This window comes from Protopterus annectens, chromosome 8.part0 (genome assembly GCF_019279795.1).
Source record: "Protopterus annectens isolate FY-2018-M chromosome 8.part0, PAN1.0, whole genome shotgun sequence".
In the NCBI taxonomy this organism is placed as follows: domain Eukaryota; kingdom Metazoa; phylum Chordata; order Ceratodontiformes; family Protopteridae; genus Protopterus; species Protopterus annectens.
Window position 1 is genome coordinate 1,736,904,292 of NC_056741.1, and position 22,953 is coordinate 1,736,927,244.

Genomic DNA, 22,953 nt, shown 5'->3' on the forward strand with positions numbered 1-22,953 from the left:
ACTGCAGAGTCCTAACCGTTTCAGATGGACAGAGTAATAATAGTCTTGATAACACATCAAAGACTTTGCAAACCTGCTTTGGACACTCCTTGGAAGTAATTAATTAAGCTAGTCTGTTGCCTGACAGGAATAAATAGACCTCCGCATAAATCCAGGCTAGTCTGGTCATTTGTAATATACCTGAAGTGTTTTAAAGTTGATATGAGAGTTTATTATTAAAAACAATACCTAGATCTTTAAATGAAGTAACTACCGAAGTTTGCACTAAACCTGTCTGCCAGAATGCTGGCAATATCAGTCGGTTCAGTGTATTCTGTGCCATTCTGCACTAACTCGGAGCAGATTTGAGAGTTTCCACTTAGGTTCTTGACATAGCTAAAGAATGCTTTGTGGTTATCTTTGGAGTCCTTGGCAATTTTTCTTTCGAAGCTAGCCTTAGATGATTTTATGAGGAACTGTAGTTTCTTGCTGATACTGATCAGGGGTGTCTTTCCTTCTTGGGATTTACTTTTCTGTACTAGTTTCCTCCTCCTATTGTATAGCTTGCTTATGGCAGGGGTCACCCAGACTGGTTACCTTTTATTGGAGGAGTGAGTCTTGGTTTTGCTTGGGATAGCACGATCCATGCATTCTTGCAGGTGCTCATAGAGTGGCTTTGTAAGGGATTCAGCAGCCTGGACAGCATTGTCCTTTAGCATGGGGGCTTTGAACCTTTCCACCTCAGTCTCAAGTAAAGTGAAGTTTGCTTTTTGAAAAGTTTTTCACGGTGGTTTCCTTGATTGGGGGTGGGGGCGGAATGTGGATATCCAGAGTGATTAGTCTATGGTCTGCTCTAACCAGCGAGGGGTTGACCTCCGGTGTATAACACCGGTCGCCCATGTTGGTGATTACCAGGTCCAATATGTTGTCACCTCTGGTGGGGATGTTGACCAGTTGATCCAGGGCGTTCACGTTTATAAATTCTAGGAAGGGTTCGGCAAGGGAGTTAGTACTTGAGTAGTTCTCCCAGTTAATGTTTGGGTAATTGAAATCACCCAATATTAGAGCAAGGTGTGGGCCATTCATATTTTCCAGTGTCTCCAGAAACGTAGAATGGGGGTCCTGAGTCATAGTGGGTGATCTGTGGCAAGCTACAATTTGAATTGCAGTTTTGCCGGTTGTTAGTTGCACATGAATGATGGGGAGTAAGCCCCCCTGCATCCCACCACATGGTGGGCTGTGCCACCCACCCCCCCATTTTTAAATATACCAAATATGAGACTGCACTACAATGCAGTGCAGTGCAAAAAGGGAAAATTAGCCTTTACTACACTGTAGTGCGATCTCGGAGTTGCTATATTTAAAGAGCGGCAGTCACCAATTTGATGGCAAAGGGGTTTGGGTGATGTGATACATGTATTTTAGGTATCCTTAAGTAATTTGTAGGGCCTACACACATTTACACAAAGGGGAGAGCGCTATGACATGTGCTTTCGGATCTCAGGTGGCAATATTTAGGCAAACTTGGAGTAGGATGTGTAATATTGCCAAAAGGGCACACAGCACTGCCTGGTACAGTGACATGTAATAACGTAGACAGGAAAATGGAGTCAAAATTGTCATTCTGTACTCATGACACTGACGGTAGTATTACTCCGGTGTGCTTACTGCCTCACTTGACAAGTTTAGTTAGTACAACTGCAAATTGGATGCTGCAATCCTTATTTGAGTGAAGGGTGTAAACCCTCTTACGTGGTGCTTTCTGCGAACTGCACATGTCTCTTTTGTTGTTTTAAGGAGACCTAAGTCAAATTAGTAATGTGAATAATATGAATAACTGTGTTTGGCTGAGTAGTGTCTACTGCCAATTAACAGCTCGATATATGACCAGTGGAGCAGTAAGATTTGAAATATGCACAGAGAAAGGCAGGGAAGGCCTCAAATTAAATTTACTAATATGGATAAAGGAATAAAGGATTGCTAAATAGTTTCAGCTGAATTAGAGAAGATCATATTAAGTTCCCAAAATGCCTCAGTTATCTGCATTATACCAGTGATACATACATGCACAAAATAATTAGTAGCCCCCCCAAAAAAAATGCACTGCATGGAGTACAGAAAACTGAGTTTTCAGTACATAATTTTACTGTGCCAGCATCATAGACACAGGTTTGCTATCTACTGTTTTACAGTCCTTCAAAATGTGTGGAGATGATGAAAATGTCATGTAAAATACAAAAACATGTCACTAGGCTGATGTTCCTCAAAAAGATTGTAAAACAAACATAAGTTAACATAATAATGTCTTGTAGAAATAAGGAGGAAATAAAAAAAGTGTACACAATTAAATAATCAAAAATTATCCTCAACTGTTTTACAAAATTGAACTTGAATTTTTTTACATAAATCTTTCTGCTACTGCCTAACAAATTCTGCAGGCAGAGGGGAAGACATTTGAAATGGCACTCCCTTCCTTTCTGTTGTGAGCTGTCATTTGCAGTGACAGTTTTCACACCTCTGCAGTAGTGTGGGAGGAGGGGACTGTCAATTCATGCTGGACTACAGAAGAAAACTTAACAAAGGCATCCAATTTAGCTACAACTCTGCTTCTAGATCACTTCAAATTATACTGTAAAGCAAGCTCTGATCTTAACATAAATGAGGGTGATTAGCAACAGAAAAAAAGCAGGCCTAACACAGAAGGAATACAAACTGAGTCACAGATTTCCCATTATATGTCAGTGGCATGGGAATTCACAGTTACTTCCTTATGTCTGGCATGAGTCACAGAAAGGAGACTTGAAATGCTTTATGGGAAAGAGAAAGGCTTGAAGCAGAAGTAGACCACGTTGATATAGCAAGCCCCATCGGTAGCCATGTTGTGGTAAACAGGCTAAAATTACAAATAAAGCACTTGGAGTCAATTTTAGGTGTTAAAATAGGTCTGGAAACAGACTGAAAAAAACATTTTTTTTTAATTCTAGGGTGGAGTTGTCCTTTAAGTCTGCATGAAAGCCACAAGTCTGTATAAAAACATAGTGTAAAAAGCACATAACATTACATATTGAGTTAAAAACCATCGTAATCCCCTAGCCTAGCCCTACACGTTCTATTAAAAATAAATTAAAAATATTTTAAATATATATATTGTATAAATAGAATTTATATGAAATGCCCAAAATCTATTACAAATAAATATTAAATATATATCAATAAATATATATAAATTACATACTAATAAATATCCTATTAAAAATATATATACATCATAATTTTGCAGACCTAAGTTTAAGAATCGGCATAAGGGATGCATTCCCATTAAGTCTGGTGGTCTACAGGCATCTAGCACTAGTTGCCAATATCACTCTCGCACCTCTATTCTATTTTCCCAATGTCTTCCTCTTATGTCATAGGGAATATATTTCAATGCAAAAAACTTTAAAAACAGCTTCTTTACGTATTTTACTGTTTGTATAGGGCATTATTCCCATCTAATTTCCGGAAATAATGTCCTCGTAGGTCATTGAGTAAAGGATATAAATGGGAGTTAAAAAAAAAACAAAAAAACTGATTATTGTGGTACTGTACAGAAGAAAGTTCATGCGTTTGATTTACACTATTTTTATTTTATTTATTTTATTTTACATTTGTTTACCGGGCTGGTCTGACTGGATATATTTCCATTTTCAGCAGAGGCCCGGGGAGAAAAGCTCCACATAGAGACAAAACATAGTTACGTTATACATAAAAAGAAAAAATAAGTAGCAGGTTAAACATGATTCAAGACTACATTACAGAATTCTACATACATACTCTATAGAGAAAACAATTAAGTTGTAGTTATAGAAATACAAAATAGAAAGGTTCTATAACAGTAAAATATTTGTGGCAAGAGTAGAGCACATTCAGCAAGATGTCCTTCATGGATGCATCTGCAGTCATAACAACTGGGTTGTCCTGTCGTCAGGCAGCCCTTCAGTCGGCCGGATTCCAAAGTCCGGGTCCGGCTTCGGCTGATGTCGCACTTCACCCGACGTCATCTCTGTTGGATACAAAATTCTTTAATGGATTGTAATAGATGCTACTTGTAAAAGAAGTAGATTGTTAGGGAAACTTCTCAAAGTGTAGGTAGTAGAGAGCGAATAGAAAGAAGGTGTTAAAGAGAGAGAGAGAGAAAAAAAATTGTGGAAGTCACAATTTTAGTCGGGATTGAAGCGTGGGCATAACCAGTGTATTTTAAGGTGTTTTTTCAGCTTTTGTTTAAAGAGAACAGGGGAGGGAATGGAAGTTAGAGCAGTAGGTAGAAGATTCCAATATTTACCGATGGTATTGGAGAATAGGGAGTCACCAGCAATGTTATTAGACTTAGTTAAGGTTACTAGAAGTTTGTTTGAAGAGCGTAATGAATTTAGGTTAGTGTAAGGGGTAAATAGATTAGAAAGTATAGGTGTGTTATTAGGTTGGTAAAATATCCTATGGACAAAGCTGAGTTGGGAGAGTATCAACATGTTTTTTAGTTCAAGCCAGTGCAGTTGCTGTAGGTTCAGACAGTGGTGAGTTCTAAATTGGTTCCCAGTAACAAACCTAGCAATACTATTGTAAGTATTAGCCAGTTTAGAGAGATTATTTTTCTTTAGGTTAGTGTATATAGGTGAAGCATAGAGAAGAGTGGAAATAAGATGAGAGTGGGCTAGTGTAGCTTTGGCTATAGGAGTTAAGAACATTTTAATTCTGTAGAAGGAGCCCAGTTTTCTATTTACAGTTTTGACAGTATTGTTAATGTGGTTATCAAAGGTAAGGTTATTGTCTATAGTGACACCTAGCAGCTTGGTGGTAGAGTCAGGGGATATAAGGGTGCCATTCTTGGATAAGATAGAGAATTCTATTGGGGAGGACCTAATAGTAGGCTTAAAGAGCAAGAGTTTGTTTTTTTTTAGCATTCAAAAGGAGGCAGCGTTTTAAGAACCATGCCTCAACTGTGTTAATTACATTTTGTGTTAGTGTTTGTAATTCTGAAATGGTTTTAGCAGAACATATGAGTGTAGAATCATCTGCGTATTGTATGCATGTAGCTTGAGGTATAGCTACTTGTAAGTCGTTTATGAATAATGAGAATAGAAGAGGTCCAAGAATAGAGCCTTGGGGGACACCAAGTGAGACTGGCAGAAGAGATGAGAGTTTGTTATCCCAGAGAACTGCCTGTTTCCTATTGCTGAGGTAGGAAGTGAACCAGTGAATTGCCTTGGGTTCTAAAGAAAGAGATTCTAGGATTTTTATGAGCAGGGGGTGGTTGACCATATCAAAGGCATTTGACAGGTCTATAAAGAGTGCTGATGAGAGAATATTCTTGTTGCGGTTTTTATTGATGAAATCAGTAAAGGAAAGGAGAGCAGTGGTGGTACTATGAAATGGCCTAAAACCGTGCTGGCAGTAAGTTAGTATGTTATGTTTAGTTAAGTGACCCATTAACTGATGGTGAATACATTTCTCCATAATTTTTGCTAAGGGTGATAAGAATGCTATAGGCCTGCAATTAGAGTACTCGTTTGAGTTGCCACCTTTATGTAGGGGGATAATGTATGAGATTTTCCAGATATCAGGGATGGTTTCTTCACTAATGGTTCTGTTTATAAGGATGGATATGGGATAGGCTACTACATTAGCTACTTTTTGAAGGTATTCTGATGGTAGCTGATCAGCAGAGGGGGTACAAGGTTTAAGTTTTTGGATAAAGGTGGTAGAGATGGGTTGTAATTGGAAAGTAGGCAGATTTGAAGATGTGTGGTTAGGGATGCTAGAATTGTCAATGGTAAGGTGAGAGGCTAGTGAGTTAATGGTATCAGAAAAAAAGGAATTAAAGGCATTAGCAGTTTCATGAGTTGTATTCTTTTCAGACCCAGAGGGGGAGGGTGTAGTAGTCTGGCCTGGGTGAAGTAGTCTATTTAAGGTTGACCAGAACCTTTGGGGATTGTTGTGATTCATTTGCTGCAGTTTACTATAGTAGTTCATTTTGTCTGTAAGTATGGCTTTTTTGGTACTATTTCTTAAGTGTCTAAAGGTTTGCTGATCAGAGGATAATTTGCTAGCTCTCCATTTAGCCCATGATTTGTTTCTTATTAATAGTTTTTGTCTTGTTTCTTTAATTAGCCATGGGGCAGGCTTAGATTTGACTCTAATAGATCGTTTTGGTGCATGGATATCAAGAATTGTTAAGAATTTGGTATTAAAATATTTAACAGCATCTTCAAGTGGGAGAGTTTTTAGAGGGTTCCAGTTGCAGGCATTAAGTTCAGTTTTAAATAATATTAGGTTAAAGTGTTTATTACTTCGTGAGATCCTGTAGGTTGGGGTGTTAGTAGTGACACTCTTTGTCTTATGATGTAAGTTAAAGTATGGTCACTTACATCATCAGGTAAGGTACCTACTAGATAAGTTTGTTGTTGTTTGTTAATAAGAATCCAATCTAATATACTTTCTTTGTTGTTAGGTTTATTGATTCTAGTAGTGGTGTTTATTGTCTGACTAAAACCATAAAGATTAATGTGCGAGGAAGGGTTGTTAGTATTGACTGATGACCAGTCATGGTTAAGATCTCCTAATATGATAGTTTCTTGTGGGTAAGTAGAAGACACCCAACTAAGGATATTTTCTATTATGGTAGAGTTATTTCCAGGAGGTAGATAGATACAGATAATATAGATTGACTTGTTTGGGTTTAATTGTAGTTTAGAAATAAGGAGTTCAGTCTTAGTATCCTCCAATGGGTTATAGAGTACAGAGGAGATGTGTAATCCCGTCTTAAACAGCAGTGCTACTCCCCCACCTTTATGTGTAGTGCCATCCAGTCTCAGTATGTTGTAACCTGGGGGAATTATTTCATTATCTTTAGTACAAGGTTTTAACCAAGTTTCAGTTGGACAGAAAATATCAAAGGAGTGATATTCAAGGAGAGTGTGGAGATGGGTGACCTTGTTGTTAATACTTCGGATATTAAGATGTCCTATAAGTAAGGCATTTGAATTAGTGGTTAGTGTAGGAAGGGTGGAGTTTGTGATAATTTGTCTAGTTTCAGTAGAGGTGTTAGTGGGTCCTGGGTTAGGATGTATGTCACCATCTTTTAGGGATGAAGTTTTAAGTTGTAACTATGGTTTACAGGAAAAGCTGGTTAGGTATTTTAGTCTCCTTAACATAGGGTTATTAAATTTAATATGTGAAACTCGATGGTATTTGGCTAGGAGGTAGTTAGAGGTGGATGTGATGTTTAAATAAGTTAATTTTTGGGTAGTAAAATCAAAGGCTGTTTGTTTAAGAGAGTAATTGATGTAGTAATTATTTGCCTTTTCATAAGATGTAAGGAGATAAGACAGTGTGAGAACTAGAGAAGGTATGAGTAAAAGGATTAGCTTGGCTAGGTTGTTTTTAGTTATAGGAGTCTTAGATAGGGTACTGTTAGTTTTGGAAGACAGACTGCAAAGAAGAGTTATGGAACCTTACAGAGATAGTTAGGATACAACTACAATATAAATTATGGGAGGGTATGGTATTTATTAGGAAGTAATAGCTACAGGTATGTGAGGAAGGTAACATAGTATAAGAGAGGGTATTATGGAAAGTAGAATAGTAGAGAAGAGGTGGGGTTATATCAATTGGTAGTTTGTCAAGGTAGGTTGTTTTTAGAAGGGGGTATGGTGAGGGAAGTACAAGTGTAGAAGCACGTGGGGTGGGTGGGATAAGGGGGTAGGGAGGGGAGCGAAGCGGGGCAGAACCAGCTAGTGGAGAGAGCGGAGCCAATCAGTCCTTTCAGTGAAGCTAAGCACTGAAGTCGCTTAGCAAGGTAAGAAAACCCCTTAAGGGAACGTGATATGAAAGTTACTACTACAGCTAATGTACAAGTTAAAGAAAGAAAACCTTGTTGAGGGAATATAGTAATTAAGTCAATACGAATCCAGCAACGTCTTACTTTAAAAGTGGAGTCTACTGTTAGATATCGTGATTAGAAATTATACCTAAGCCAGAGAGTATCATTAGGCAGTACAGAGATCCAGGACAAGTGAATTAAATGCTAGCAGACGCTGTGTACTGCTGCCCTCTAGAGGCGTAGTGGAGAAAGGAATTTATAAGTGTTTGAATAAATAATAACTAGCAACTGCAAGGAAGGGAAAAGGAATAAAACGACCTCAGTTAGTTCCGCGAGTGTGCAAATCCCATTTAAGCTACTGTAGCAATGTTACAAGACAAAAACATGCACATACAGCAAATACTGTGAGGCTGTCAACTATAGCCAACACTGTGAGGTAGTAGGGATGCATCCTGGGTGTCCACGCTTTAGTGGCCTGCCTTGTAGCTTCAGAGAAACCTTGTGAAAAATTAGCAGGGAGGGGGACAACCCGATTAGGAACGCTGGGCTTCCAGGAGCAAATACTGTGAGGCTGTCAACTATAGCCAACACTGTGAGGTAGTAGGGATGCGTCCTGGGTGTCCACGCTATAGTGGCCTGCCTTGTAGCTTCAGAGAAACCTTGTGAAAAATTAGCAGGGGGGGGACAACCCGATTAGGAACGCTGGGCTTCCAGGAGCAAATACTGTGAGGCTGTCAACTATAGCCAACACTGTGAGGTAGTAGGGATGCGTCCTGGGTGTCCACGCTATAGTGGCCTGCCTTGTAGCTTCAGAGAAACCTTGTGAAAAATTAGCAGGGAGGGGGACAACCCGATTAGGAACGCTGGGCTTCCAGGGAGCAGCACACCACGCGGACTACCAAGGGGACGCCTTATGTAGGAAGATAAGATTTAATGGAATAGTATGGAAAGTATTTTGACTTCTGTAGCTTTTAAATACTATGGTACTGAATCAAAGAAGCCCCAAGGAAGCTAATTTGAGTGTATTGTATCCAGTTACTTAAAATGCACCTTTTCAGTACATTAAGGTGGTGCCAGTAACGAGGCCTATCAAGAGTTGGTTAGTGTCGATCTGGTCTTTTCAGTGGCAGCAGAAATATAACCTGAAAAGTTATTTGAAATGTATACATTGTTGTCCATCAGGAGTTCAATATTTGGAGTGAAACTCTTCCAAACCAAGTATTTGTTTTTATTCAAAACCTCACCTGCAGGCAAAGCTGTGCTGGAACTTCTGCACTGTTTACTTAAACTCCATAAAGTCTGTCTAGAAGTTGTGAAGGATTTTTTGTATGTGGACAGTACTGGTAAAAGAATAAGGACTGTTTTGCTGGAGTTGGTGAACTCAAAACTTTTTGTATTCTGCCAGTGTCACTTGCAACTACTGATTTATTAAAAAAAAAAAAAACTGTTAAGGTTGAACTACATATTTTCTCCAGTTAATGGTAAGACTTAGTATCATTTGATGTAGCTAGTGTTTGTTGCCATTTGCTTATTCAGATGTATATATTTTTATTCTGTATGTAATACATATACATAATACATATTCTGTATGTAATCGTGTACCTATTGTAAATCTATTTCACTGTCTGTTTTTTCTCAAAACTGAGTTGCAAGCTTGCGAATGATGCTTTATTAGATTATAAGGGTGAATTTATAGATTTGGTGAAATATTATTGCTGGCATTTGCCTTTTTAAAAACAGACTATTTTGGCATAAACCACTAAGTTTATTGGTTGATTAGTAATTAAGACCTTTGTGCTAGATGGTTATGGTGACCGTTATTAGTGAAGATAGGAAAGGAGTGTTTGCATTGTTGAGCTTGCTGTTTCTATTGTTATAAACAAATCCAAATTGTGATTAGGCTGTTGAAGCCAAGAACATATAAGTGACTGCTTGATTTTACTTGATCTCGAGTATACTAGTGCAGCAGTGCATTGCTTGTTGCTGATTTTAGTGACCTTGAGTTGAATTTAAATTGCTGATTCCTACTACTTGGCTTGTGTTGGCTATTGAGGTGAAAGTCTAATGTTGCTGTTTGTGCTGTATTACTGTTTTTCATTCTTACAACTATTGCATTTTAGTGCAGTTTAGCTCATTGCTGTGCTTAGTACTGTACCATTACATCATGCACTGTGTACACATACGCATCTTGACTTAACGTTTGTACTTGTCCTTCTCCCAGACCTGTAGTCCGTGTTACTAGTGGAACACGGTGCTTACAGGTGGCCCATAAGGGTTCAGCTAACTGCATTGTACACTTGGATTACTGTCCTAAGCATTCTGTAGCTGCTGTACACCACTTACTAGTTTTGCAAGTGCCAATTGCTTGCACAGTGAAGAGCAAGCCACAGCTGCTCAATAAGTCTAGTCTTATTTTATACTCTTATTAGCTGCTTATAGTTATTCTGTGATGGTGTATTTCTCCGTAAGATAACCCACTTGATTACTAAATTACATCTTCCAAAAACTAGTACACATAGCTAAATATTTTATTTTGTGTATTTCTTTACTAAATTCTCTGAATCACTGGGGCAAAAATGGATTTCAGCCAACTTCTTAGCACTTGGTATCCTTTGACAGTGTAGCAACTCTGTTATGCTCATAAATAGCAAGCATTTAACACAGATGATTCTGTCTGAGAGGTGCAGTATTTAATCTAGAGGTTTCCTTCTCGCATAAAAAAATCACTATTCCCCTACAGTGTAAACAAAGTTCCATTTTAATGTCTTGTGATGGGGCTGTCGAAGCTTTACCAAAGCCTTGCAGATCTAGGAAGACTGGGTCTCCGAGTAAAGTCAGTTCCTCATTTCCTTATGCACAGCTATAACAGTCACAAGAGAAAAATCACTTCAAATCCATCACTCCAAACCACTGTACTAATGTTGTAGTGCTGGTTGACTAGGTTGGTTAATTTGTTAATTAGGCACAATGATTTTCAGCTCACTAGGTTGGGCAAAGGGTAATGGTGAGGTGTCTTTCAGTTACCGGTATGCCTTAACATCACAAGGGCTGTGAAAACCCTTTCACCTGAGAAATGTAACTGCCATGGTGGCAGCTTAAGTGGGAGTGAATGTTTTTTGTTTGCAAAACCTTAAGGGATGTGTAGAGAGATCGGAACTCTCCACACACGAGACAAATGCAGGCAAGATGCTGGTCCCAAGTACAATCCTTCCTCCTTTAAGAGTGATGTATTTTTATATTTTGGTTACTAGGTAGGTGGTCTGGTCTATTGCAACTTTTCAGCCAAGACCTAGGGTAGCTTTGGACAGTAGTAGAATTTGTATGGCATAACAAATGCAACATTGGATGTTCTTTGTGTTTCAGTGTTGCAGTCATCACCTGTGGGGTTATCCCTGCTGTGGTAGACCTCGGCCAGCCAGAATACCAGAGTCAGTTTTTCGGCATCAGCTGTCGCCTGTAGTCTGACGTAGGTAGTTGGTGCTATAAAGCAAGGCAGCAGATGCCATTACACCAGTCTTTCTTGGTGTGGACCTTGTAGCAGAAGCAGTTAGCAAGTGTTCTGGTCAGTCACTACCAGTTTGAATTTCAGCTGAAAATGTCTAAAGCTAAGTACCCCATTGGGGATCCTTTTTCTTGCTCTAACTGATGTCTGAAAAAGTTAACAATTGTCTTGCCTGTGGAAAGCAGATCCCACACCAAGACTTCCATTCATACTGCGTCACTTGTCTAGGCCCAGACCACGACGTCCCCTGTTTCCAGTTCTGTGCCCTCTTTATCGCAAAAACCATTCACAGTAGAGCTCTTATTGTAGACTGGTATTTTCGTCTTCCGTCTTCGCATCCTGAAATGGTGTCTGTCAGCCAACAATCCATGGACATTCCAAAAAACGCAGAGATATAGAGACAAGACCACACAAGGCTAAGCCTTCCGACAACTCTACCACTAAAGTAGGTCATCAGTTCTCCAGAATTCAGTGAGACACTTTTGCAGCCCCTGATGCCCAATTCGATATCTACACAGGACTCTACAGAGACACTTTCAGAGTCTGGTATGCTGCAGAAATTATCTTAGTCTTCCGAGTCTTTGGCTGTCTCTGCCTCGGTTGGGTTCGGAGCCGCGTTGCAGGCACCAGCTTCTGAGGAGGCCTCTCGCACTATGAATCTAGACAAAAACAATCTTCTCATCAGACTAACATTTCTCTCAGACTGACGGATACTCTTAGGTCTAGAAGCCAGGCCACTCCTAGAAAATCTGCCTCTAGCCACCATCTTGCTCCTCCTCCACCACCCCAAGCACAAATGCTTAAAATGGTGGAGGATCTCCTCTCCCTTATCAGGGGTAGTCAGGCCACAACTTCTAAAATGAAAAGCCACCCTTTTCCAGAAATTGACAGAACAGGATGCTGAGGAATCTGACTATTCAGATTTTGAATAGAACAACAACCTCTGATTGCTTATGAGGATTCAGATGCTGAGGAATCCATTCTTTCTGCCTCCCCACCAGAAGACATTTCCTTTAGGGAAATCCTTCACACCCTCAGGGAACATTTCCAATGGGAATCTCAGGATTTCCCCCAGTCTAAGAAAAAACAGAGTTCCTGGACCTGCCCCAGCACAGACCCCCCGGCCATCCCCCTATTTTAGAAGTGGTGGATGATTTTCTCTGAATTCAGCTTCGCCCCTGACGCCCTCACACCTGCTCCCAGTAGGCCTGACAGGTATTAGAGTACTGGATTCTCACAAATACCTGTACAGAAATCTTGCTGCAGATGCACAGGTCATTACACAGGGACCTAAAGGAGCCAAGACTAGTTCTGCCAAGAATCCTATTCCTTCTGACAAGGATTCCACAGCTCTGGACAGATTGGGTAAAAAAGTATACATCTCTGCAACCTTAGCTATCAGAGCACTCAACTGTCAATTCCATATGTTAAAATATCAACAAAACACTTTGGAACTATTAAAACAACAGATTTCAACTTTTCCTGACTGTGCCAGTTCGAAAGAGTTAGCAGATTTACTGCATTCTACTTGTCAAGTGGCCAAACGCTCATTACACTGTGGATATGACGCCCTAGAAGCCTCAAGTAGGGCAGCACTGTCCGGATCCGTCAGGAGACATGCATGGTTGAAGGAACAACCTCTGCCTGATCATGTCCAGTCTAAACTAATTGATGCACTTCTGGATAATGACTGCTTGTTTGGAGCAAAAGCAGAAGAGGTGCTTAAAAAGATGGAAGGCAAAGCAAAATATATGTAAACAGTAAAAGATTTATTTCAGGTTCAACCTCCCAGGTTCAGCAGGAACTTTCTCTCTAAGCACTGGTCCTTCCCTGCACCTAGCAGACAGGGCCAAGGTAACCCCCACAGGGACAAGACCACCCAGGCTCTTATCCCAGGGGCAGCAGAGAACCAAGCAGTGGATGACTTCTACCCCAGTGGCCAGGGAGTTCTAAGCTACCCTTGTATAGGAAAAACAAACACTCACTGACTCCCTCTTTTCCCCCTCTGCCCTCCTTTCACTCACCAAAAGCTAGGAAGAAGGCTCTCCCTCTGCAAAGAAAATTGGCTTTCTGTAACAAAGGACTAATCGGTTTTAAAGATAATTTTTCAGGGATACAATTTCTCTTTCAACAAACTCCCAGTTCCAAGAGGGTACTCAGACTTGCCTCCAAATTAGTGGGCAGAGGCATTGAAACTGGTCCAAACCCTCATCACAGGGGGCAGTAGAACCTGTCCCCTCAGATCAAACAGGCAAAGGCTTTTATTAGAGACTATTCCTTGCTCACAGAAAAGAGGGCACTTGGCGCCCCATCCTGGATTTATCCATTCTGGGCACCTCCCTGGTGGTCCTCAAATTCAAAATGCTAACTACAGCAGCTACTGCCTATGCTGACAAAAAAAAATGCCTGGCTAGTGACCCTAGACCTAAAAGATGCCCACCTCCACATCCCCATGATGGAATCCTGCAGGAAATTCCTGTGCTTCAGAGCAGGCTCACAGCACTTTCAGTTCTCTGTGCTACTTTTTGGCTTATCAGAGTATTCACCAAATGCTTAGCCCCGGCCATAGAATTTTGCAGACAGAAGTGTACAGATTTACCCTTATCTGGACGACTGCCTCTTTCAGGCAGAGTGCAAAGAAAAGCTGCTCCAGGAGCTTTGTCATGATCCTCCTAACTTCCCTAGGGTTCACCATCGAGAAGAAATCAAAGCAAACACCCTCCAGGAAGATCTTTTTTTTTTTTGGGAGCACTGTGGGACACAGCATCCCAAATAGCCTTCCTGTCTCCAGGAAAGCAGAGCTTCCTGCCTCTCTACTTTACCCAGCTGGCTTCCAGAAGTCACCTCACTGCAAGGTAGTTCTGCAAGCCTTGGGGTACATGGCATCTTGCATCCTTCTAATTCCTCTGGCCAGGCTTCACATGAGGAAACTTCAGTAGTATCTAAAGAACTTTTGATGTCAACACTGTCAGCTTCTAGAGACCTCTCTCTCCCTCTGATCCCCTATATAAGGGCTGAGTTTCTCTGGTGGGATCAACAACACCCTGGCAGACCAGTTAAGCAGGAATTTACTGGACACCCACGAATGGCAGCTCCACAGAAAAATCTTTTTTTGCAAGTCATTCAGGAGTGGGGAACTCCGGAGGTGGATCTCTTTGCTTCGCACCTCAACCACCAGCTAAAAAAAAAAAAAAAATTGTGTACTGGGGAGTATCACCACCTAGCGTGGAAGGTGGATGTCTTGACCTTGCCCTGGAACTCCCTCTTTGTGTACGCATTCCCTCCTCTGCCTTTTATTCCCAAGGTACTGATCAAGATAAGGGAGGAGAGACCAAAGGCCATCCGCATTGCTCCAGATTGGCTCAGACAGTATTGGTACCTCTTACTGCACAGCCTGACATTACAGCCTCCCAGGCAGCTTCCCCTGATCTCAGAACTCTTGACCCAGGTGGTGGTGGGGGGTGCTGCACCCAGACTCTCAAACTGTCAGCATGGCTAGTACTTTAAAAGCAAACAAGTGGTCCCTGGTAAGCAAACGGGTCCTAGACTTTATCACAGAGGCCAGAAGGCCCTGCACCAGAAAATATTACGCAGGGAAATGGAAAAGATTCTGCTCCTGGAGCCAGTCCAGAGGGGGCAGTACCTCACAGCCTTCAATCCTTCTTATCCTGGACTACCTAGCTGAGTTACTCAATAGTGGCCTCTCCTCTCTTCTATTAAAATCCATGCCTCGGCCATTTCAGCTCATTTTCAAACAGACCAGCCCCTCTTCTCACATCCTTTGATTAAACAATTCCTCAGAGGGGCATGTAATATCATTCCTCCCAGAAGGCTACCCACGCCAGCCTGGGACCTGATTTTAGTTTTAGAAAAACTAACCTTACCACCATTTGAACGTGCTGCTTCAGCAGAATTGAAATACCTCTCCTGAAAGACTGCTTTCATAGTAGCCATCACCTCAGCCAGAAGGGTTTCAGTACTTCAGGCGCTCATGGCCATTGAGCCCATTTTCCATGCAGGCAGGGTCTCTCTGAAGACTAACCCCTCCTTTATGCCAAAGGTAGTATCTGATGTGACCCTCAACCAGGCCATACATCTACCCACCTTCTTTCCTAACCCTCAAAACAAGGGGAAAAGAATTCTGCACTCACTAGACGTGCACAGACCACGCTGATACTACCTGGACCATACTAAACCCTTCAGAAAAACAGACCAGCTTCTTGTCAGCTCTTCCCCAGGGTCAGAGGGGAAGCCCATTTCCAAGTAAACCATTTTCAAATGGATATCGCACTGTATCCGTTTCTGCTACAGACTACATGGGAAGTCATCCCTACGTCTATTCATACCCATTCCACCAGGGCAGCCTCCACTTCCACAGCATTCCTCAGAGGAGTTTCCATCAGGGACATCTTGGATGCTGCCACCTGGTCCTCTGTCCATACCTTTACAAAGCATTACCACCTACATCATTTCTCTAAGGCTAGGGCAGGGTTTGCCTCTGCAGTTCTGCAGGGCTTGCTGACCCATCCCTAAGGCTCGTACTAATCCTACCACCCCTTTCCTCAGCTTTGGGAATCCTCCCATGGGTGATGACTTGTAACAGTGAAACACGAAGAACATAGTACAGTTTGTGTACACTTACCATTAATGTAGATGTTAGAGTGCATTTACTGTTGCAGTCCTGGTTTCCCTCCCTCCTTCCCCCTTATATCCTCTTTCCATAGGGTAACAAACTTTCCACCAGGACCTGTTTACCATATTTCCCTGAGCTTCTGATGCGTTGGGGCAAGAAAAACTGATGTAATGGCATCTGCTGCCTTGCTTTAAAGCACCAGGAATTCTTGTGGTGGGCACAGGAATGTCACCTAAACTAGGGACTCTCTGTGACCCGACCAGAGGCGAGTCAGATCATAACGACGGATGCCTCAGACCTGACTTGGGGAGCACACTTCAGTGGGAAATGGATTCAAGACACGTGGCCTCCCAGACTACAGCATTTGCATATCAACATGAAGGAGATGTTAGCAGTCCAGTTTGCCCTGATGGCTTTCAAGGGCCTACTTCAACCAGGACAGGTGTTGATACGGACAGACAACACTACAGTCATGTGGTACATCAACAAGCAGGGGGGAACCCATTCTTACCCTCTTTGCAGACAAGCTATGATATTGTGGGAGACTGCTCTGAGTTTGCACATCACTCTTCAAGCACGGTTTCTGCCAGGAGCACAGAACTCCCTAGCAGATGTATTGAGCAGACAAATGGTGGACCCCCACGAGTGGAAATTGGATCCTCAGGTATTCCAACAGTTGACAGTGGCTTGGGGAACTCCAGACATAGATCTGTTCGCTTCTCCTCTAAATTTCCAACTACCAAAATTTTGCACAAAGATGTTTCACCCAAAAGCTTGGAAAGTGGATGCTCTATCTTTCAGTTGGAACAACCTTCACGTCTATGCTTTTCCTCCTCTGCCTCTCCTTACCAAGGTACTCTTGAAAGTCAGGCGGGACAAGCCTTGCATGATTTTAATAGCACCAGATTGGCCACGTCAGCACTGGTATCCTCTGCTGAGGAGTTTAATTCAGGAGCCTCCTTGGCCTTTGCCACAGCTTCCTCACTTGTTGTCCCAGTCAAGCAGTCATTTGCTCAATGTCAGGGTGCAGTCCCTGCATCTAACGGCCTGGCGTATTCTGTTTTAGAGCCTGTGGGATCTCCGCTTCCTCAACAGGTTTTAGATGTCATTTTGGAAGCCAGGCGGCCCAGCACTAGAAAAGTTTATGCTGATAAATGGAGGAGATTTTTTCTTTGGAGCACAACAAAGGGCTTTGATGTCTCGGTGCCTAATTTGAGTTTTACGCTGCAGTACCTTACTGAATTACTAGACAAGGGTTTGTCATTTTCCTCTGTGAAGGTTCATGCTGCAGCCATTTCTGCTCACTATGATTGTGACCCTCCTTTATTTTCTCACCCTTTGTTTAAGCAATTTCTTAGAGGGGCAAAAAATATAAGACCCCCACGTAGAGCTCCTACTCCTTCCTGGGATCTCAATTTTGTGCTGGAGAAGCTTACTTTGCCTCCTTTTGAACCTGCAGCTACGTCTGAATTGACGTTTTTGTCTTGGAAGACTGCTTTTTTGTTGGCCATTACTTCTGCTAGGAGGGTATCTGAATTGCAGGCTCTCATGGCAGTTGAACCCTTTCTGATATTCCATAAGGATAGAGTTTCTTTGTGTACTAACCCTACTTTTATGCCAAAAGTGATTTCTAGTGTGGCCTTGAACCAGTCTATCCATTTGCCTACTTTTTATGCTGATCCCCAAAATAAGGGGGAAAAAATCTTGCATTCTTTGGATATCCACAGGCAGTTACGTTACTATTTGAGCAGAACTAAGGAGTTCAGACAGACTCAACAGTTATTTGTCTCTTTTGCTTTGAGTTCACAAGGGACAGCTGTTTCAAAGCAGACTATTTCAAAGTGGATTGGTAATTGTATTGCTTTTTGTTATTCTCATCATGGGAAGAATGTTCCTGCTGGGATCAGACCTCATTCCACTAGGGCTACTGCCACATCTACTGCTTTTTTGAGGGGTGTAGCTACTAAGGATATTTTGGAAGCAGCTACTTGGAGTTCATTTCACACTTTTACTAAGCATTACCATCTCCCTCTTTATTCCAAGTCCAGGGCTGGGTTTGCCACTGCAGTCTTACAGGGCATGTTAGCAGCCCCTAATGCTTTTTAGTTTGCCAGCCTCCCTTTTCCTTTGCTTTGGGATTCTACCCACAGGTTATGACTGCAGCAATGTGAGACAAAGAACATAGTACAGTTTTGTACCTACCATAAATGTAGATGTTCGAGGATCCACAGTGCTGCAGTCCTATTTTCCCTCCCTCCTTCCCCTCTATTGTTTGGGGTGGTTGTTGTTGTTGTTGTTGTTCCTTGGGGATAATTGTTATTTTCTCCTTTGGGGTTGTTGGGCATTTTCTTTTTTGGCTCTGGCCTTTCCTTTTTAAGGCCTTCTGACATCTGGGGCAAGAAAGACTGAGGATATGGCGTCGGTCATGCGCTTAAGTACTACTACGTACTGACGTCGGCTCCGGGCGCCCATGACCGACACCAGCCTAACTCTTTGGTATTCGGGCCGACCGAGGACAGCGGACTACCCACAGGTTATGACTGCAGCAATGTGGATCCTCGAACATCTACATTTGTGGTAGGTACAAAACTGTACTTTTTTCTTTGTTCCTTATGGAATTTTCTTGCTGGCCTTAGCTTTCAAACGAGATCCGAGGAGTTACCGCCTAGCATTGTGGGATATAGGGGAGCCTCGAGCCGGTGGAACTAGCTCTCGAGCTTTTAGAGTGGCCGAGTCAGAGCCGAGGATCGGCTCCGAACCCATCCAGCAAGAAAGAAGGCGAGAAGAAGACAACTAACATGGAACGTTATGGTAGGTACATAACTTCTAATTTTACTTATCACTACTTGAGTATTTATTTTGCTGCTGTTGCCTTTTTATTTTTTGCTTAATTTTCAGACTTTAGAACCAACAAGTAGTTTGTGTGGCCTTTGTGGGGAAGGCTGTGTGCGGTACCACTGATCTTATGTTCTTTTTGTTGACTGTGACAGCTTTGCATCACTGAAGTCCTTGCTTGCTGTTTATTTCCACGTTGGCTATACCTTTCCACCACCCACAAATTTGGAATTTCCATTCACCATTTGTTAACGGTTAGTCAACCCTTGAAATAGTTACACAATGTAATGTAAACAGCTTTTCTTGCGAAACTTTCTTGAATGTTCATTTTTTTTTTCAATTTCTAGCTACCTAATGTATCTGGTAAGTGTGTTGTTGGAATCCCTAATTATGTAGGGCAAAAGACAATATCCCCTATTCTCAGCTCCGGTCTTATTCTGAGAAAATAACGGGCGCGGTGAGGTATACCTTCATTCTAGCTTTGTCTTTTCATTGTTAATAAAATTTGCTATAAACATTAGTAAGTTGTATGATTTTTTTTTTAGGTATCTCAGGGGAACATCTGTATGAGTGGCAACCGTGAAGTAAAGGGGGAGAGCAGTACTGCAGCAGCAACCTCAGGTAGGCTGAAGGCGAGACTGTCTTTGTAGACTTGTTTGAAGAACATATCTTTCTGTGACTCAGTAGTGTAATATAATAATCTCGAGTTCTGTTGTCTAACTTTTGCCTCCTTGAGTGATCAGTAAAGTTAATGAAAAAGCAGTTGATGGATCCATTGTGCAGTCGTTTGGGCAGAGTTCAACACATCCTGTTTATTTTTGGACACTGACACTCTTTAAAAACTTTGTGCAAACCTACTTAATCATTTATTTTACTTTAACTGGTCCGATTGCTATCTACAGGTGTATCAGCCTTCAGGTAAGGTGTTAACATTTTAGTTCCCATGAATTTATTTAATCTCTTCCTACAAGTAACAGCTGTGTTAGTTAATTCCTAGACCAGCTTTCCCCTTTTTTCACCAGCATTGTGTAAATATTTCTCTTTGAATTTACTTCCATTTCAGTTTTGTCTATACCTGAAATTGCCATCCCTAATCCTAAATCAGTTTGCCGTCAGCCCTGTCTGTCTGCTTTGTGTCTAATCTTGTTTGCTCCACAGCGCAAGTAGTGTATAGGATTTTCATGGGACAGAAGCACCTTGATGGATGTTGCTGGGAAGAGCCCTATTCCCCACAGACTGGTCATAAGGGAGTGTGGATGCCCGGTTTCATGTAGCCTGAGACTATAAATAGTGGCACTGCATTCCTGTTGACCAGTATCCAGAGGCTTGCCCAAGCTGTGGTTTATACAAGTGCATTTTACTAGTACTTTATTCTTTTTATATTACAGTATTATGTTAATGCATGCAGTCCTTTTTAAATGTACTTCTTACAGAAGTACTTGTACCATTTCTTTTTTTCTGTAATAATTTGCCGTTTTCTTATTACGGCCAGTGCTGAAGTTACATTTGATACATGCTGCCATTTATCTTGTATATACATTTGAGAGTTTAGCATTTGATATGTTTGTCTTTTGTATATTATTTGGATGCATATAGTGTACTGCTACAGAACTGATGGTGAAAGTTGGAAGACTGCACTGCTGTCCTGTGGTATTGTCAAATGATATGTTTTTACTCCTGTTTAACATCACTGTGTAAGCTGAATGTGTAGTACAGCAAAAGACTGTACTAAAATGAAAGTGTTGCAAGTATGGGTTGCACTTACAGGTTCATAGGTTGGTACTAGGCTATCGGCCCTAGGGCCTATACAAGCCTGGCCATAACAATTCCCTGGCTATTTCTTCCCAAAGTATTTACTTCCCTGGACCCCTGTCTAGCAGGGCGACTGACGTGATCCCTGGGGTGAATTTCCCATCTCCCTTCCAGTCAAGATTCCTTTTGAAGAGTGCCAAAGAGGTGCACTGTTTGACATGTATGGGCAGTCTATTCCAGAGTCTGGGGAGTCTCTGGGTCGGGAACCTATTCCTCTAGCATGTTTTTGTTCATTGTGATGACAAGGTTTAGATCCCTCGAGCGTGCGTCTCTGAGGGATAAGTGCAGCATGTCCAACAGCTCTGGGTTTGACATGGCCTTGTATGTTAAGCAGAGATCACCTCAGAGTGGATGATATACGACAGAGTGTAGCTGGAGTTTTTTTTTTTAGACTTTCAGCGTAGGGCATCTGCTTTAGGTCTGTGATTCTTTTAGTGAGGTATTTCTGCGGCCTTTCCAGTTGTTGCAGATGTCTTGAGAGGTACATAACCAAACTGGGCATTGTATTCTATAATGGGTCTGAGGGATGAGTACAGTGAGACAATGACCTCCTTTTTTTTGGATGAAAAACCCTTTGTGATGAGATGTGCCACATTAAAGGATTTCCTAACTGTTGTGGCGATGTGGTTATCGAAGGTGAGACCACTGTCCACCTGTGTCCCCAAGTCTCTTATCACACTTTCGGTGTTTAGTGTACTGCCACCTATGTGGTAATTCATGGGTACATGTTTTTTCCCAAAGGGGATAACTGTACATTTCTTGGCATTGAGCTCGAGCCCATGGCTTTGGCACAAAGCATCTGTTTCTGTAAGGCCCTTTTGTAGAATATCCACATAATTTGGGGATTTAATAATGGCTCCCAGTTTAGTCATCTGCGAACTTTGTTAGCCAGAGCCCCTCAGTGTTGGCTTATACTTCAGAGAAGTAGATGCCAAATAAGAGTGGTCTCAGGACTGAACCCTGAGGTACTCCACTTGTCTGGAGCTGGATTTGGAGTCTGCTACTTTTTACAGTGTGGGTTCTGTCAGTAAGCCAGTTGGCAACCCATTGAGTGACGTAGGGATTAATGCCCAGCTTAATAAGTTTATAATTCCAGAGTGGAACTGAAAATTAATTTTTGAATGCCATCAGCTTAATGTTTTTGCAGACCTCTAGATGCTCATAAATGAGCCTCTGTTGCTTAGGCTATATGGGTTTTAGCCCTCCTGCATCAACCAGCTTCTCAAAGTTTTGGTGCTTACCCTGTACCTTACTTGCCAGGAGTCGCGGCTGTTGAATATAAAAGGCATGTGGAGCTCTAAATGCTTGAGCGTTTTGTCACTGAAGGGAGTGCTGCTTTGACATTTCTATTTGCTCCTACGAGTCTGCTGTGTTCATCAAGCTGGGTAGTTGAGTCCCCACTAGGGAAGCCTTCCTTTTAAAAATTGTAATCTGAAGAAAAAGCTTGTATTTCTTGACAAGAATTCTGTGTCGGTGCTTGGGAAACAGACAATGAATGGACGTTTATCTGTATAGAAGCATATTGCTAATGCTTTGTGAACATTTTTGTGAGGGAAAAAGTTTTAGACTACAAACCTGTTTGTGTGGTGTTAGGGATAGGACATTGTGCTTGTTTGGTACTTGTGGTAAACTTGCCCAAGATCCACTAGTTCTCCATCTTTTATCCTTACTGGCTCTCTCCTGTGTGCTGTCCACTTTCCATTCCTCATTCTTGGCTTAACTCTGGAGCAGCTGTCTGTCTGCGGTATTGCCTTTTGTTTAAGTAGTTTATTGTATACAAATACATCAAGATGGATGGCAGGAACATTGAACTTAAATTATCTTACTGACTACATACTTGCATGCTCACACTCTGGCTGCTTACTCAAAATGACACTCTTGCACGTGCTCAGTACTTGTATGTATGTGCTGACTCACTTGAAAGCTTTTTAAAGGTATTTCACACACATTCTTATCTACATCCTCCTTTACTGAGCTGGCTGTTATAAACAATGACATTTCAATAGGCATGCAGTTTATACAGACTTTAATAAAGAAAGTCATGTCCAGGTTGCCGTGCATCTGAAACTAAGCTTCAAGATGTGACCTGATCTTGAGACATAATAGTTAAGGCTGGGTTTAACCACAGGGACAGTCACTGGAGAATGTTCTGCTTGAAGAGTTTCAGGGATTTTCTCAGGAATGGGGATTGGTGGTGGAATGTCCTCTGGAACAGGAACATATGATAAGTCACTCTGAGAACTGGAGTCTTTGTCACAGGCAATGTGCTGTATCACTGGTTTGGACATGGGTAGCATGCTTCCAGTTTCATCCGAATTCTACTCCTTGTGATCC

General features: G+C 41.7%; 1 protein-coding gene across 1 annotated transcript in view; it reads left to right on the top strand.

The window, feature by feature from the left end:
- Window positions 1-22,953, top strand: part of SS18L2 (SS18 like 2) — a 389,778-nt gene that overhangs the window by 183,248 nt on the left and 183,577 nt on the right. Inside the window, exon 4 of the mRNA XM_044081243.1 lies at window positions 19,353-19,428. Within this exon, the coding sequence (XP_043937178.1) occupies window positions 19,353-19,428 (76 nt within the window). The remainder of the gene's footprint in view (window positions 1-19,352; window positions 19,429-22,953) is intronic.